The sequence below is a fragment of the Rattus rattus genome, chromosome 13 (assembly GCF_011064425.1).
Source record: "Rattus rattus isolate New Zealand chromosome 13, Rrattus_CSIRO_v1, whole genome shotgun sequence".
NCBI classification, from domain to species: domain Eukaryota; kingdom Metazoa; phylum Chordata; class Mammalia; order Rodentia; family Muridae; genus Rattus; species Rattus rattus.
The window spans coordinates 21594062-21613617 of record NC_046166.1 but is presented as its reverse complement, the minus strand read 5'-3'; the positions used below and the strand labels follow the sequence as shown (position 1 = coordinate 21613617).

Sequence of the window (19556 nt, the reverse complement as noted above, 5' to 3'; positions counted from 1 at the left end):
GAGCCTGTGATGGACTGTGTTCGATGTATTAATTCCTATGAGAAGACTCTTCCTGACTGGAGAGAGCACCGGCCCCTTCACAGGAGACCCTAGACTGCGCAAAGTGGAGAAGAGCCAAACACTAGCATGGCGTCCCTTGCTGTTTCCTGTGTCTCCAATAGCTCCATGCTCCTGCTGCATGGCTTTCACTGTCGTGACTGAGTGCTTAAACTGTAATACAGAATAAAGAAAATCTCTTACATGAGCAACCTGAGTTTTCCCTTGTGAAATTGGCTTACTATAACTTTAGCCCTTTGAAAAATACAAGATTATCTCTTTTCCTAAGTCATCTAAGATTGTGTTAAAACATATGTTATAGGTCTGAATCATTGATGAGGCTACACATACCTTCTTTTAATCTATGCTTTAATTTTTTTAAGTGTTAGAAGAAAAGCACAGTGTAAAGGTTCTCTGTTTGCAGGGGCACTTCTGTGGAAGGCTAAGTGCTGGGCATACAAGACACTTGGTTTCAATTCCAAGAACGGGGGAAAAGTTTCTATATCAGTGCTTTTCTACTATTTGTCATTTTCCATCTTGAGACGTCTCACACCCAAGGGTTATGGTGCTGCTCCATTCTTTCTCCTGAAGACCATAAAGCTACGTATCCTGAACTCCTTCCTTTACCTGTAAGCTTTATGCTCTACCTGAGGTAGAGATGCTTTGGATGTCTGTGCACACATTCAGACATGTACCCACCGACACAACAACATGGGATGCATACACACATATATACATACACAGGACACATGTGTGTTCATATACACATAAGCACATGCACACACAGCCATCGGCACCATTTACAGAAGCATTTTGCTGTCTCTTATTGCATAAATTACTTCTTAGAGCAAACAGCCTTTCATAGGTACTGGAGACCTTTGCTTTTGTCTTCTCTTTTCCACTCTATTGGGCTGTTTATGCCTAATTACTGGGAAAGTGTCAGTCTGCCCCAAGCATACTCCATCCTCTTATCTTTTAATATTTTAAGATGTACGACAGTTAAGCTGTATTAGTTACAAGTTTATAATCACTAATGACAAATCGTAATTCCTCTCTAAACAGTAAAACCTTATGTAAAAGTTTCAAGGGATACCGGTTGTGCCTAACATACCTTTGTATATGATCTATAATATGTAATTAAGAGTTTAGGTTCTAGAGGTGTACTTAATTACCTGTACTTTAACTTACATGGGTTTTAAAATAAAACCATTTAAGCACTTAATTTGTCCACAATTTTACCAAAAAGATCCAAATATGGTATTACATATAAGTCTATTTTTCTTATATACTATCATGAACTGATGGTATTGTGGCCACAAATGAATCTGGTGACTTAAAAGTAATTATGTTGTGAGGAGTCCTAGCACGAGTTTATTTATGTTTCAAATGTTATTCCCTTTCCCGATTTCCTGACCATAAGCTCCCATCCCCTTGCTGCAGAAGCCATGGTCAACAGGAACTAACTGACTAAATTAATGCCCTTCAATATTTAAAACAAATTGTGTTAGCCAAGTTAAGAGTTGACTGCTCCTACTTCAACCCAGGGTCACATAATACATACACCCAAGTGGCAGGATGTCCCTACCACAAGAAGTACAGAGCTCAACTGTTTTCCAGGCACATTTTCTCACACAAATCACTTTTAATAATAAACTGCAGTTAGCTAGAATCAGATCCTTTTGCCTGCTATGCTATCACTTTGCATTAGATAAAGCCCGCGCTAAGATGAATGAGAATTTCATTTATCTGTTGATGGATGAGAGCATTTGCTTCATATGTCAAAGTTAAAGGAGTTCACACATGGAGTTCTGGGGATGAAGTTTAGGTGTTGAGCAAATATTATTATTGATAAATTATTACTGACTTTAATTATGGGAAATATATTTTGAATATGTAATCACTTTCTTGGTTTCCACAATTAACACCACATTGATAAAACAAATTTGCATCATTTTTTCATTCTGTCTGATAAAATAACAAAGACATCTTGTTTTTCAAGTTGACTTTTTAAACCTTTTCCTTTAATGACAGATTCATGGTTCTGGTAAACACAGATCTACTATGAGATACAAGTGTGTGACCAGGATTATTAGTTATAACCTGGATATATACTTTCAAACATATTTTTAAAAGGCAAAATGAAATAAGGTTTCATTTATTCCAAGGTTTAAAATATGTTTGTGTGAAAAATTATGTATATAATCTGAAAAGCTTGAGCCCATAAAGCAAGTAAAAGAGTATTTTCAAGACAAGTCAATGTTTTGAGGAATGTAATCTCTTAGTAGTCCTTCGGCTCAGTTCTTCTCTCACTGAAGACATATAGCAGAGAAGTAGGTGACGCTGGCAATCACTCACACTCACAAACGTAACGTGGCTCATGATGAGTCTGATCTGGTTGTGGCCATGAACTCACTATGCAGCTAGGCAGGTCCTTAAACTCCTAGTCCTCTTGTCTCTGTCACCTCCATGTTGGGATTCTAGTAGGTGAACAGGAAATTTTAAATGGACTTATTTCCTCTCTGTTTTCAAACTTCCCTTACCTCTATCACTGGCTGTATCAGATATGTCTCTATTTTATATTTAGCTCATGGACTGAAATTATATACATACTGGACTGGAGAAAATGGCTACACCTGTACCTAATGGCTACATCTGTACTTTGGAGATGAAAGCTGAAGAGGACGATGGCAGGGTGCAGGGAGAGGGGTGAATACATGGCTGTAAAGGGATTTTAAACGAGGTGTGCATAACTCATAGTCATTCCTATTTGGTGAAGGGAAAGCGACGGATGTGCATGCTAAAATGAAGACATGGACTGTCTTGGTGACTGCCCACCCTTTCCCGAGACCTGCATCATAGTCTCTGAAATCTTTCTTCTTATTGCAACCAAGTCGATGCTGCGAATCTCAGTATTTCATCTTCTCAGTTAGGTAAACACAGTCCTGCCCTAGCATATACTCAATTAACAGAAAGGACTGGAACACTCTTTCCTGTCAATTTTAATTTATGTGCATCTAGCTAAGAGTCATGTACCTAGCTGCATATAAAGATAATTTGAAAAAATACAGATAACCCAGGAAGCTACACAAAGGAATACATGAAAAGTGTGTACTGGTAGGAATCTTCCTTCTTCAGGAGATTTCTTTTTCCTAAGCTAGTTTTAATTGGTGTCACTTGCTCTAAATGGACCAAATACAAAACTGTCAAAGAAAAGTCTGTCAGGCTAGTGTATGAAATTCACAGGAAATGTGTGGAAGGTGCTCCTAGATCATTGAAACATCAAGGAATCCATTGAGCAATTAAGCCAGTATCAGAGTCACTACACACCACAGAGCATTTCCTGACCACTATGTAAATACCATGGTAATACTGTGGGCAAAGAGCCCAGTCACAGACGCACCACTGCCCACTCTCTTACTCCATGTTTGTGTCTGCAGGAAGGCAGTGACATCCCAGAGGTAAAGTCTAGTAATTTTGAGCATAAATTTTAGCCCATTCAGCTACATAAACTGTTTATTCACTCCTTCCAAATATTATTCTATGTGAACAAAGTTTCTCTTTTCAAATTTCAGATAGCACTTATGTAATGTGAAAACAACACTTTACGATGCAGAGAGAGTGGTAGGAGCCATCAAATGTGAGTCCCTCAGCCTCCTGGTACAAATTACCCACTGCCCCAGCTCGTCACCTCTTCACCCTGCCGAAGGCCCGCCATTCCACTCAGTCCTTGGGTAAGAATTTCTTTCCTCATTGTCTCCGGGCCTTATCTATGGCTTAGTCTATGTGTTACCAATTCAGACAAGAGGTAAAGCACGAAGACAGGTTCTGTGCCCACCCTTTTGATGCTACAGTGTTGAGCCCGTGGATACGCAAGTGAACTAGAGCTGAAAAATGAATGATCTGTGAGTAGTTTTCCATTTCTACAGTTCTGAAATGACTTTGAAAAGGTCGGGCACAAAAGTGACTCTCCGAATTGAGACTGGATGCCTTCTCTAATTTCAAGAATACTTCTTTACATAAACACAATTTTTCTTTATCATTAGCTTTATTTCAGATAAAATAAATTTGAAATTGAGCCTAGAGATGAAATAAGTGAAACAGAAAATGGCAATGCTTACTCTTCTTTCCATCCATATCTGCATGGATTTTGCGAGCCAAAAATCCACTTTTGTATACAGCAGCATTTGGGTCATGAGGAATGTCCAAAAATGGGTTAGTTGTACTCCCAATACGACTGATAGTCTTTGGGTGTGTTCCATTAGCCTTCTCATCAGTACCTTCTGAGGGAGATTTCTTTTTCTCTTCATCATCTCTGCAAGAGAAAAAAACACAAAGGCTGAAACAAGGACTTAACTGAAACAAACCATAACTTTGCAAGAATCAAGTTATTCATTGTCCTAGATTCTCCTGTTTTCTAATAGTCCATCACTGTTCATAAGAATTGCCATGACTATCAGGAACATTATGAGAAGACCAAATGTAAGAATAATAGGAATAAAGAAAGGAGAAGAAACACAGGTCAAAGGCAGAGAGAATATTTTTAACAAATAACAATCACAAAAGAAAATTTTCCTAACCAAAAGGAGAAGTTGCCGAAAGGTACAAGAAGCATACAGAACACCAAATAGACAGGACTGAAAAGAAAGTCTCCCAGGTATATAGAAACCAAACAGGAAATGTACAGAACAAAGAAAGAATATTAAAAGCTAAAAGGGAAGGAGTCCATATAACTTATGAAGGGAGACCTATTAGAATAACACTTGACAACTGAGATTTTCAAAGCCAGAAGGGCCTGGACAGATGTTCTACAGAATCTGAGACCTCAGCTGTCAGCCCAGACTATTATATTCAACCAGCAAAATTTTCAGTAAGAATAGATAGGGAAAGTAGACCTTCTATGATAAAACCAAATTTAAGAAAAGTCTATGTAAATATACAGCAATCCAGAAGGTTTTGGAAGGAAAACTCCAATCTAAAGAGGTTAACCACAATGAAGAAAACACAAGGATTCAATTGTCACAGACCAGAAAATCAAAAGAGGGCACAACACACACACACACACACACACACACACACACACACACACACACACACACACACACATCAAAAACAAAATAACAGTATTCAACAAAAGCTGTTCAGTGTTACCTCTCAACACCAAAATTACATTTCCCAAATAAAAGACACAGACTAGGTATACGGATGTGAAAATAGGATCCACCCTTCTACTGAATCAAAAAAGCACACCTTAACATTAAGGATAGACATCACTCCAGGATGAAAGGATAGAAAAAGATATTCCAAGGAAATGGACCTAAGAAGCAAGCTGGTGCAGTCATTTTAATATCTGACAAAATAGGCTTCAAACCAAATGAATCACAAGAGATAGGTAAGGATAGTACACACACATCCAAGAAAAAACTCACCAAGAGGACACTGAAATTCTTAACATCTATGCCAACTTTGTAAAAGAAATACTCCTACTACCGCTTAAATCATACACTGAACCTCACGATACCTCACTCTTACCAAAAGACAGGACAGCCACCCAAAACTAAACAGACGAATGCTGATGCTAAATTATATCATAGACCAAATGGACTTCACAGATATTTACAAAACGTTCCCCCAAATACAGAAGCAAAACAAATGTCTTCTCAGCGTTGCAGAGAACTCTCTCCAAGGTTGCTTTGTGTAGACACAAAGCAAGGCTTAACACATATAAGAAAATTGAAATAATATTCTCCTTCCTGTCTGACCACAACACATTAACAGCAGAGGCGACAGAAAGCTTACAGACTCATGGAAACTGAACACCTGTCAAATTAAGAAGTTTGAAATAAACTTTCTAGAACTGAATGAAAATGACTGCACACAACCCCAACTTTTGGGGAAAATAAAGGCAGTTTGAAGAGGCAAGTTCATAGCACTAAGTGCACACATGAAATAGTGCAGAGGTCTCGTGCTAGTTGTTTACCACTCGAAGGCTAAAGGAAGAAACCACAACCAACAGCAGAAGACAGCAATAATAAACACAGGGCTGAAGTCAATAAAATAGAAACAAGTAAACAATACAAAAATAAACCCAATGAAACAAAGAGTTGGTTTTTTGAGAAAGCCAGGAAGTCTGACAAAGCCTTATCCAAGTTAACTAAAAGGCATAGGGAAAATATTCTAATTAATGAACTTAGAAATGAAGGGGGGGGGTGCAAAACAACTAACTTAGACAAAAGCCAGAGAATCAGAAGGACATATTTTAAAAACCTGTACTCCACTAAATTAGAAAACATAAAAGAAATAAATTTTTTGATGCACATCAATTTCTAAAGTTAAATCAGGATAAGATAAGCAATTTAAACAGATCTATAACCCCTAGTGAAAGAGAAACAGTAATTAAAAGTCTCCCAACCAAAAACAAAACAAAACAAACAATAACAACAAAGAAAACCCAGAAACAAAGTCTCAGGGCAACCTGTTTGTAGCACAGAATTTTACCAGACTTTTAAGGAAGAATTAATGCCAACACTCCTTAAATCATCCCACAAAGTAGGAACAGAAGAAATATTGCCCAATGTGTTTTATGAAGCCACAGTTATACAGATTCCAAACCACACAAAGACCTAACATACGTGCATATATTATGAACAAAATATAGAATCTAAGAACACATAATAAAGATCATTCACCATGATCAAGTAGGTTTCATCCCAGAGATGAAGGGATGGTTCAACATATGTAGTAAATCAATAAATGTAACACACCAAATAAAAAAACAAAAGCAAAAACCACGTGATCATCTCATTAGATGCAGAAAAGGCCTTTAACATAATGCAATATGTCTTCATGATAAAATCCTGGGGAGATAGGGATACAAAAGATAACAAAGGCAGTTTACAGGAGTCACATACAAAAACAACTCAAATGGAGAGAAATTCAAGGCAATTCAACTAATTTCAGGAATAAGGCAAGTTTTTCCACTCTCTCCTTACCTACTTAGTATAGTACTAAAGTCTTAGCTAGACCAATAAGGTAACTGAAGAAAATCAAGATGATACAAATTAGAAATCAACAAGTCAAATTACAAATTACAATTATTTGCAGATGATATATGTACATACATGACATTAAAAATTCAACAGGGAAACTTCTGCAGTTGATAAAAACAAACTCACAAAATTAGTAGCCTTCTGTATACAAATGGCATGTAGATTGGAAAGAAATCAGGGGAATATCACCTTTCAAAATAGCCTCAAATAATATAAAACCTGTTGGGCTAACTCATTAAATAAAAGTACTATAACGGCCAGCAATTAGTGACAGTCTCCTATGTACCAAGTATTAATGATCACAATAATTATGTAAGACCAATATTAGTGTTTTAAATTGCAGATAAGGGAACAGACTCGGTGAGTCCTAATAAATCCCCAACCCTGCAGATTTAGTAATTAAGAGATAATGAAGATATGAGAATCTTTACACACTGCTTTCTCCCGCTATAATGGCTGCTTGGTTATCTTCTTCCAAACAGTGTTGGTGCTGGCAGGGATTATAAATTGTACTTTTATATGGGTCCTGGTACTGCAACAGGTATATATAGGACAACAGATACCTATAGATGGATCCCAGTAAACAGGAGTGAGCTTTGTCTACCAAACAAACAGGCTCCCTACTACCATGCAAACCCCACATACAGCTGACAGTGCAGTGTCTCCACAGTGCTACTTTGCCAACCACCACGAAGGCATGGTTCAGCACATTGGCCACTGTGAAACTCTCCTTCTCTTCTGCTTCCTACATCCGTTCCCTACCACTGAACACAACTACAAATCTGAAATCATGACACACCCCAAGCATGAAGAGGCCCAAAGATCAGATGGTCAGTATTCAGTTATTAAACAAGTAAGAAAGGCAGATGAGAGCTACTCAGAGAACCTGATACACAGAAAACTAAGCAGACAGGAAATGTCTGTATAAGGCTGCTTTCATTTCTGTCACCTTATGCTGTTTCTTTATTAAATGTAACCTTTGGATCTTTTATTAAAATTTTAACCAAAATAACCGCCACCAAAATATATTCTAAATAAATCAAAAATTACTTTCAAAAGTAGTTAATAAGAAAGATGGGGGAAATGGCTCATCCTCCAATGGTATCTTGTATGTAACTGAGAGAGAAATGAAGTTAAAATTGAAACTCTTAAGCATCCATATTTTACATTTGTTTTGGAATAATTTTAGACTTCTAAAGACAGTGCATCAAGTTTCCATATGTCCAGCTTCTCCTACTAACATCTTATATAACCACAGTGACATTTTTTAAACTTAAAAATTAACATTGGTAAAATACTATGGATTAAAAAGACATTTCCACTAGCCTCCACCAGGTTTAATATCAGCAGTTTTCATGAATCCACATCTTGTTCCAAAATTGTATCCCAGATCCCGAAATAGATTGAGTCATTGTCACCACTGTCATGTCTCCTTACTCTCTTCCAGGACAAACAGTTCCTCAGCCTTCCCTGCTCCCTCTTGACCTTCAGACTGAAGGCTGCTGGTCACTTAGCCTGAAAATTATTTTTAGTTTAAGTTCTTCTGCTGTTTTCCCATTGGACTGAAGCTGGGGTTCAGAGTGGGGAGAATACAATTTGGGTCATGTCCTTTTCAGTTCATCAGATGCAGGGGTAGAGGGTCTATTGGTCATGTGAGTGCTGAACCACGGTGACTTAATGTAGTGTCTCTTATTGATCTATACAAAGTTACTGTAATTTTTAAGTATTTTAGTAGAGATAGTCTGTTAACTAATATCTTGCTTTTTGTCTGTCTCTGACTTATGTTAACATTCATAAATAGACATTTTAATGACAATTATCATGTGGTGACTTTACGTTTTCATTGTTTAACATGCTTCATATGGAGATTTACAGTCTTCCATCCAATACCTAGCAACTGAGGTATATCTTTTTTGCCTACAATTTTACCTTTGCCAGAACGCTATATAAAGGACTTCTTTTTACTTAGAAAATACACTTAGCATCCTCCATGTCAATCATTAGCTTTGTCTTTATTATTATGGGGACACTGGATATACCCAGCTTATATATTCCCATATAAAAAGGCACCTAGGCATTGTCTAGTTTCTATGTTTCCATTTTTATACTAAAAAAGTGTTTTTAGATATAACATCATGAAACCACTATAGATGAAGAGTACTACAAATCTTTTATTGATTAGAAGTATCTAGAAGTCAATCTCTATCTTTAAAGCAGATAATTTGGCTCAAAGCAAATGCCATAATCAGAAAGGGAAGATGAAACGCTCACACAAGATCAAGGACAATACCAAGATGCCAACATCCACCACTTCAACATACGGCTGGAAGTTCTAAGCAGGGCAGCCAGGCTAGCGAAAGAAAGGCACGCATGCAGGAAAACAAGGAGCACAGCTGTGTCTCTGTTGCTGAGAGCTTGGCTTTTCAAAAGAAATTTCTAAGGACACCTCACCGTGAAAGAAAATGAACTAAGAATCAACAAAATGAACTCAACTTAGAGTTACAGCTAAGAAAGTAAGCACACAAAAACTAAGTGTTTCTATAAAACAACTGGGGAGAGAAAACTGCTAAACAAACAACCCTATTTACAAAGAATCCCATCTTCCTCCCTAATAAAAATAACAGCGGTGTTACCAGAAGAAAGTAAGAGATGAGTGTGCTGAAAATTATAAAACGCTGATCAAAGAAATGACAGGATAAACATGAATGATAAGAGGTTCCATGTTCATGGATTGGGCAGATTAATTTACTAAAACAACCATATCACTTAAAGAAAGCTACAGAGTCAATGCAATCCCAATCTCATTCCAATGACATCCCTCAGGGAAATAGAGAGGAAGAAGCCTAAATGTCCTGTGGAGGCAGACGCTCCTCTAACCTGTAAACAGTCCAGACCAGAAAAGCAGAAACAGTAGGCACCACACATCTCCACTTGAAAACAGTGCTCCCTTAGTATCTGTAGTTCCAGACTTCTCATGGATACTCAAGGTCTTTACACAAAAGCAAAGGTTTTATTTGCACATAACCTACTTGTCCAATCACAGACTGCACATGCTGAATGTACATGCTGTGTAAAAAGTTACTATAATGGAATGTGTAGGGAACAGTGGCAAGAAAAAAGAAAAGCACATGGCTAATGCATAGTCTTCAAAAATGCTACTATGTGGTGTGTTGAATTGGTCGATATGGATATAGGCCAATGGTATTATAATCAAACCAGATGTTACTAGTAATAAAACTAGACAAACATATCAGACCTTACATTAGAAGACAGAAGACAAAAAACAAAAATCAAAAACAAAACAAAACAAAAAACAACAAACCCCCCAAACTTAGTCAAATGGAGGAAAGACATGAGCATAAATAAAATGTGGAATGTGAGGTGAGTTTCACACCACCAGAATGGATGGTGATTTCTTAGGTGGGACCCCAAAAGGCAGCAGGAACAAACCCAGATAAACGGGTTCAGTTAGCCATGGGGCAGAGGATTAGCAGGGTAAATAAATGGCTCTTAGAATATGTCACCAATACGTCTAAATCATCTGAGGTGGTCCAAAGTGATTCAAACGTGAAATGACAGCAGAAAGAAAGAGGTAAGGCATGTTTCTCAAAGGAGACCCGAATGGTCCTTCCTCGGAGGTAAAGGTTACCTGTGACCAACTGTGGGGTGAACCACACAGCACATCATTACAAGAAAAAAGTTGTTTTTGGAGGAAAAAAGAATAAAAAAGCATTAGATAAGTTTTATTATAGTATATTTTTATGATTTTAACATTTTATTATTGTGATTCTTAAGTTTTGGGTGTCAAATCTATAAATAAACTCAATCATATTTGTGATGTGTGAATGAAAGATAAAGTACAAGTATGTTACAGTACAATTTAGGAGTCAACTTCCAATTGTGTATTTTCTATATAATAGAACGTTGTTTGCACACTGTTAATAAAGAAATTCTGTTACTCATGACGATGTTGACGTATTCTAATAAGTGAAATAACTTAAGAAGACAAGGGCAGATGTATGGCTTCCTGCTAAAGAAATGACCTTACAGGGGTTGGGGATTTAGCTCAGTGGTAGAGTGCTTGTCTAGCAAGCACAAGGCCCCGAGTTCGGTCCCCAGCTCCGAAAAAAAGAAAAAAGAAAGAAAGAAATGACCTTACAGGAAAGCTATTATGGAGGTAGGCGGGAATTAGGAGAATGGTAATGGGACAAGTGAAAGAGAGAGATGTGTATCATGGTTGCAAATATTCAGCTAGGCAGGATACCTTAGTGATCCACTGCACAGAGGAGACCTCAGTGAGCCATAATGCATTTCCGAGTTGCAAGAGTTTTTTAATCTCACTCTAAAAAAGATGATAAACTGATAGGCATATTCACCGGAATATACATGTGTATTATGTACATGTAAAAAAACCAAACACAATTACTTGTCACATAAACTAAAGACTCAGTAATGCTACAATACTTTTAAATTCACTTTAAGTCTTTATTAATCAAAGATAATCCTTTGCATTGAAAAAAGTAAGTTCGAAGTTGATATTCTAATCTTGCATATAGAAGATTTTTGTAATCTGCGTTGTAGATATAATTTTATAATAATGCATCTCTGGCTTGAAAAACAAAGTGTATTCATCTGGAAGTCAACATATCAGTTTGACCTCTCTACAGTTTATGAAAATCAGGTACTTTCCTCACTTCTCTACATAGGCTATTATAATTAGCCACAGAAAAATGCACTTTTGATACCTTTATCTAAAAGAAAAGGCATCTGAAACATGTTTGTTTCAACAAAAACAATTTTGATTTCTTTATAAATAATTGGAGAGCAAAAATATAGTAAATAGTGCTTTGAAGAAACTTCCCTGTAAAACAGCACTGAATACTGATCGCAGTGAAGGGAAACGGGTCGCACAACGATCAGTGAACCATTCCTTAAGACATTTACACCAGGTACGCTATTCACCTATAATCTCAACACTTGGGAGGCAGAAATAGAAGGATCGCCCCAAGTCTGGGACTTGTCTGGCCTATACAGCGAGCTGCAAACCAGCCAGGACTACATAATGAAACCATTACGGAAAGTAACTTCATATTTCCTCTCAGTATTTGAGGAGAAATGATGCTCCTGGATGTGTGTGGGAGCCATGGAGGCTAGAAACATCACTAGGGAAACAAAAGTAAATAACAATGACAAAGCAATGCTTACCGCAGAAGTTCTACACAGGAGTGTTTTAAACACCAAGAGCTGAAAAAATTATTATAGCTATGGTGCCCAAACTGTTTTTAAAGGAAGATTAATATATTTCTTTGAAGCAATAAACTAATAAAACCTCATTATATGTAGTTTTAAATTCTAGTTATATTTATTACAGAATATGTCAGTATTTATTTATTATAGAACAAATATATAATATAAACATATACTTTAGGCGCCATTTCTTATGTATAATCAACCGTAGGAAGGAGCTGGCCTCAGAATTTTGTTTGATTTTAGCATTTTTGGATAATTATGCAATTTTATGACAATTATGATTCATATAAAAAGACAAGAGAAAGTAACAAATGTTTTGTTTTACACTGCCCAATTATTAAGCCTAGATTACCCTTAGAACAATGAGATGGTAATATAAAGAAAGACTTTACTCTCGAGCTGTACATCAGAAATGCTTATGTTGAGGAGTAAATATCTAAGAATTTATTATAAAAAGTGGTTTGTATTTTCAAGTGTAATACAGCTGAAGACTTTTGTTTAAAAATGAACATTGAACAACAATTTGTAAGAGCCCTGAGGCATTGTGAGCAGTCCCTAGGATTTGGTAAACATGAACAGAATGTGGAAAGCAGCATGCAGTAGCTGGTACCGGACACGAGTCCTGTTTAACACCAACAGTCTTTCCTAAAAATCAGGCGTGGGTCACATGATACTAGTGAGGGTCTAGGTTCTTACATCAAACAAGAAAAAAGGATGATGCAGGAATACAAACCCCAAATCATTTCATAATGTAGCAGAAAGACACATAAATACACAGATAAAAACCACGTGATACTTAAACAGTGCTTCCATACGACACGACAATGAGCATGACTTTAACAAATGTGTGTGCTCTGTGACAGAACTCTTCACAGCCCCGGAAGCCTCGCAGCCTGTCAACGTCCTTTATTACTGTGAGCACACTTTTCAAAATGACTACACACATGATGGATGTGTTCATGACTGCACGTGTAAGTCATTCATTCACATGTAAGGCTCTCACCACATGCCATTTTCTTGGAATACTGTACTGAATGCTAGGGATTGCAAATATGAAATTTTTAACATCAGCCAGAAGAAGTTTATAATGCTATTGTATCCAGTGTCATAGCCAATAAATATGTATTCCTATGGAGGATCTGAAATATGGCAAGCCCACCTTGAAATTTTGCTATGACTTTTAAAAACTCAATGCAAAAGAAATCACAATAATCTACAGTGATTACATGCTAGAGCAATAATCTGGATAAATAAAAAATAAATAAGATTTTTACTTGGCTATTATACTTTTATAATCTACAATTTGACATTTTTATATGTTAAATGACTTAGAGTAAGTGATCCATAATGATAGCTGAGTATTAAAAACTAAAAGATGCTGAACTAGGAAAACTTTATAAGAAAATGCCAATAATGGAGGTTCTAAAATATTATACCCTGAAAAACAAGCTCTTTTAGTGCAGAGAAGGTTAATGGATGGCCTTGCAGGCTCTGGGGGTAAGAATTCAACCTGCTCCCCGACTCAGGCTGCAGTCCTGGTGGTTCTTTTGGCCTTGAGCGTGGTATATATTTTGATGTGTGATGGCTGTGGCTGTAGGTCAGAGGTGTTATTAGTAGCGATACTGAGAACTTTCTGGATTTCCTGCTGGAGGCTGTCTTTTCACCTATCACATCTCTATTTTTTTATTAAAGATGGATGGCAGAAAGCATGAAACATCATCTTCTGTCTGTATTTTGCATTACTTCAGGGCTGTATTTATTCATTTTGAAGGGATGTCAAACTGTCCCCAACAATTCTTTGGGATTTTCTGCACAGGCCATCATGCTGTCATGAACATTTCTTCTAGACCTGCACACCAACACCGTTACGCCATTGTTGGTCTTGCTGCATTAGGACGTCCATTGTGAGACTGACAAGCAGTGGTGAGGTGAGATGGCTTCATTTCCTCCCTTTTCTGGACTGAAACAGGTAAACCAAGTTCCTCATCACGACACTGACCACAGCTTTCTCTAGGTGCTCTTTACCATGCTGAGAACATTTCTATTTCTAGTTTGCTGAGTTTATTTAAAAATCACATCTAGGTAGCAAAGTTTTGCCGTTTAGTCAATATCTACTGATAAGACTATGTTAGTGTATGTTTAGCTGCATCTTTAAAGCAAATCTAACATGATTGTGATTTATAATTCTTTTTAGACAACTTTCAATTTGATTTGTGAATACTGAGGGTTCTGACGCTATGCTTATGATATATCGGTCTGTATTTTAATGATCTGATCTAGTTTCGTAGTGACACTTGAGGCATGTGAGAATGAGTACAGGTGCTCTGTTTCTATATTCTTGGAGAGATTATAAAGAACTCGTAAAATTCATTCCATAAGTGGCAGAACTCACCAGAAACCCCACCTAGGTGTGGTACTGGTTAAGGAGGTAATAAATTGCTGATTCAATGGCTTGATTGATATTAGTCAATGATTTTTGGCTGACATTTTCTTTAAAGAATTTGTTTCCATCAAATCTGTGAATCTGGGCATAGAGCTGTTTGTAATATCTCTTTATAGTCCTTTAAGTGTTACAGGCTTGAAATTATATTTCCTTTTTCATCTCTAAAATTAGTAATTTTAATTTAAGCCTTCAATTTTTTATCTTGGTTAGCCCCGGCGAGACCTTATCTATTTTATCAATCTTTCTTAAAAAATGCCTTTTTGTTAACTCTCTTAATTATCTGTTCTCAACTTCATTAATTTCTGCCCTAACTACCTTTTCTTTTCTATTTACTTTGGGTTTTAATTAATCATTTTATCCTAGTTTCCTGATGTAGAAAGTAAGTTACTGACTTGGACCCCTCCTTCCTCTAATCTATATGTAAATTGCTAAGTAAGCACTGATTTCACCACATCACACAAATTATTATCTTTATTTTCCTTTAGATTAAAACCATTCAACTTTCTCTTCAGAGTCTTGTACTCAGGGACTATTTAAAAGCACATTTCCCAGCCTCTACATCCTGAGGGGATTTTATAATTTATTGTTGATTTCTAATTTAACTCCATTCTCATCCGAGGGCAGGTAGTGTTAAGTTTTCTAATTAAAAAAAATGTTAAGGTAGACTTTGTCGTGGCAGAGAGTGGGACAAACTTTGGTTAACAATCAAATTTTGTTGTTATTACATGAAGTCACCAAGAGATATCAATTATATCAGATTTGTTGATTGTATAGTAAAACTGAACAGTATTTGACAAAATTTTAAGTTTTTGCATTCTGGACCTACCAATTTCATGTATAAGGTCTGGAATCTATCAGCTTCTGACATTCTGTTGGCAAGGTGACATTACTGTCAGATCCACACGTTAAGGGCCTTTGTGGCTTTTCAGAGAATAGATTCCTCTACTATTATCATCAAGTGCCCTTCTTCATTCCTGAGTGTTTTCCTGCTCGTAAATCTTCTCTGACTGGTTAGAGTCACCCCAAGACACTTTATATTATTTCTGACTACTGTGAAGGGTCCTGTTTCCCTAATTTCTTTCTTAGCCCGCTTATCATTTGTATAGAGAAAGACTAATGATTTATTTGAGTTAATTTTATATCCAGCCACTTTGCTGAAGTTATCAACTGTGGAAGTTCTCTGGTAAAATTTTTGGGGTTGTTTATGTACACTGTCATAGCATCTGCAAATAGTGATACCTTGCCTTCTTCTTTGTCAACTTGAATCCCCTTGATCTCCTTTGGTTGTCTTATTGCTCTAGCTAGACCTTCAAGTACTATATTGAATAGATACAGGGAGAGTGGGCATCCCTGTCTGTGATTATAGTAGGACTGCTTCAATTATCTGTCCATTTAATTTGATATTAGTTGTTGGTTTACTGCCTATTGATTTCAAGGTATGAGCCCTGAATTCCTGATCTCTCTAAAACTTTTAAGATGAAGAAGTGTCATATCACTAATAAGTAGACAGTAGCCAAAAAAGTACAGAAAACCCAGGATACAGTCCACAGAACTTGAGAGGTTAACAAGCTGAAGGGCCCACGTGAGGATGCCTCAATCCCACTTGGGAGGGAGAAGAAAGCAATCATGGGGGACAGAGGGAGGGAGGAGTCTGGGTGGGAGAGGGGACAGGGAGGGAAAGGGGAACATGATCAGTTATTTGGGGGGGGGAACAGGACTGAAGCCTTGAGGGCCAGCAGAAAGAATGGAAACAGGCAACCTCAGTAGGTGGGAGGTGGGGGGGACCCCCTAGAATGTACCAGAAACCTGGGAGATGAGAGACTCTCAGGAGTCTACCTTAGATGAAATGTCCTACAGTAGGGATAGGGAACTTGGAGAACCCAACTCCAGTAGAAAGACAGGGCATCAAGTGGAGTGATCCAGTGCCATCCCACAGTCAAAAACTCTGACCCAGAATTCTTCCTGTCTAAAAGAACTGCAAGGGGGTCCTGTGACTGGACCAAATTGGTGTCCAGCTCAAGGGGAGGCTCCAAGGCTGACACTATTACTGATGCTATGGTGTGCTTACAGCCAGGAGGCTAGCATGGCTGCCCTCCAAGAGGCTCAACAAGCGTCTGAAAGAATTAGATGAAGATACTTACACCCCAACCAATGGACAAAAGCTGGGAACCCCTGTGACTGAATTAGGAAAAAGCTGGAAGAAGCTGAGGAGGAGGGCAACCCCATAGGAAGACCATAGTCTCAACTGACCTGGACCCCTGAGATCTCTCAGACACTGAGCCATCGACTATGCAGCATACAGTAGCTGATATAAGGCCCCCGACACATATACAGCAGAGGACTGCCTAGTCTGTCCTCAGTGAGAGAAGACGTACCTAACCCTTCAGAGACTTGAGGCCCCAGGGAAGGGAGAGGTCTTGTGGAGTGGGGTGAGGGGTGGGGATATTCTCTTGGAGACAGGGGAGGAGAAATGGGATGAGGAATTGACACAGGGTGGACCTGGAGGAGGATAATGACTGGACTGTGAAAAAAGGATGATGATGATGATGATGGTGGTGGTGGTGGTGGTGGTGGTGGTGGTAGTGATGATGGTGATGGTGATGATGATGATGATGATGATGATGATGATGATGATGATAAATTTTCTCTGGTTGAACTAATGCAACTACTTCTGTCCTTTTTCTTAGTACTAGTAAATGCAGTCTATTTTCCTTCATCTGCTTACTTCAGCGTACACATTTATTTACATTTAAAATGGGATTCTTTGAGCTAACAGAGTGTGTTTTCTTGAAATGATGTGCCAAAATGTAGGGTTCTCCCTCATCCCCTCACTCTACTTTGTTTTCTGAACTGTCTGTATCTGTGGCTTGCCATTCAACACTGGGAAGTCCTCAGTTGTTTCTGGTTCACCATCTCTTGCCTCTTTTCCATAGGCTGCCATTATGTTACACCTTCTGCAGTTGTACGGTTCTCGGGAGTTGAGTTCTCAGGTACTCTTCTTTTTCTGAAGCTTGGATCTCACCCCCTTCTTCCATTCACAAGTTCCTTCTGATATATCCCCAGATTTTCAGTCATTTCTCACACAGGTCCACACCATTAACGCCCCCCGCCATGTCTGTTAGTCTGGTTTATATACAGTTTCACTGTTCTGTTCATAGAGCTCCCATCCCTTGGATAATGCCTTCCACCTGTTCACACATGCTGTTTGCCTTACCCACTGGCCTTCTCAGCATCTAAATCAGAGTTGTTCTAAGTTCTGTCTCTGACCAGTCCAACTTTCTTGCACTATCCAACTCTGATTCAGACATTTCTAGGGTCCCTTCAAATTGTGTTTTCTGTGTTTTAGTTTGCTTTCTACTTTTTTTTTCTTTTAGGTAGAATGTGCTAGGGGCAAAAGTAAGAATATTAAATATGTCAGCGTAATGTAGTGAGATGAAGTGTGTATGTTGTGGAGTCTTCCAGAATTTCATCTCAGGCTGTTGGGGAGTCTGTGCTTATGAAGTCCCAGGTTCTTGTGTGCTCTCGGTTTTCACACTCTACCCCTATGAACTGGACAGCGAGTCCTTCTTGAAAATGAAGTGCACATTTTTCCTCCCCTGCATCAGGTAGGCTTGAGTAAAACGCAATAGCCTCAGCTCTCTGCTCTGCATATATACTCCTCTAAGCAGAAACAATAAAGAAGGGGATGGGACACCAACCCCACCCCCGGATCTCCAGTCACAGCTGTGATCACCATAACTCAGGAGCTTCATCTCTGAGTTCCTCTGCAAGCTAGATGTTTTCATTTCACTAAAAGCAAAGGCAAAATTCACAGCAAGTGAGTCCACAGGACTCTAAGATGTCCCTAACTGGGACATCACCTATATGAATACATGTGGAACACAGCAGACAGCAGGCAGTCAAACCCTTGTTCTTCTCCATGCAGGACATGCCCGGATGTGTTCCTCAGAGCACATACTCTGTGCCAGCTTAACAGATATCAAAATCAAAGCAAGCACTAAAGTTGCTGGGTGGCATCATGTTGATGATGATGCCCAGAGGGATCATAACACATAACGGGTAGAAGCTTTTAAATGAAATACTGTAATATAAGGCCCAGCGCAGTTGTGTACAGCACACTATACAGTCATAAAAGGAGGGAAAAGTCTACACACAATAAGCTGACTTCTTAGCATGAGGACTCTCTTAGGAGTGGCAGAAGGGGGTAATGGAGTTGTTAGGTCCTATAATTCATGTCTAAAGAAAACTATGACCCCATGCGTACTGAAGTCTGTAAACCAGACAACCAAACACTTCCCAACAACAGGTACATGTGGTTGAACACAACAGTCAGTCGGAAGCCTAGGTACTGAGATAGATCAGATCAGACGACAGCTGGGAAACCAGCAAAGCATGCTCTTAGGAAAATGGCGATGGCTTATCAGAGCTCCCCATTGTTCTACATCTCTATGCCACAAGGTAGGAGGGGTTTAACATGGCTCCGTCCTCATCACTTACCAAAAACAGAAACAAAGCATGTAGGTAAACTTTCAAACACTACTGCAGGCACGAAACACAACACATTTTATTTTCTAAAAATAGCCCGTTTTTGGCATAAACTTTTAAATGTAAGAGTGTGGCTGTGGTTTTATTTAAAGCATTGAGCTCTGTGAGGTGTCTCTTAATATCAATAAGAATGCTGTCGGATGTGAAGAGGATAGCTTCACTCTCTAAATAAAATCTATTTTTAACAACTGTCGTGCTCAGTTTTCTAAACTTAGAATGTTATAACTGGTAGCCTT

At 38.2% G+C, this 19556-nt stretch overlaps 1 protein-coding gene across 2 annotated transcripts in view; it reads right to left on the bottom strand.

Moving 5' to 3' along the window:
* Psd3 (pleckstrin and Sec7 domain containing 3) overlaps positions 1-19556 on the bottom strand; it is a 373120-nt gene that overhangs the window by 67165 nt on the left and 286399 nt on the right. For both annotated transcript variants that reach the window (XM_032918497.1, XM_032918495.1), the window contains one exon: positions 4155-4348. In XM_032918497.1, the coding sequence (XP_032774388.1) occupies positions 4155-4348 (194 nt within the window). The remainder of the gene's footprint in view (positions 1-4154; positions 4349-19556) is intronic.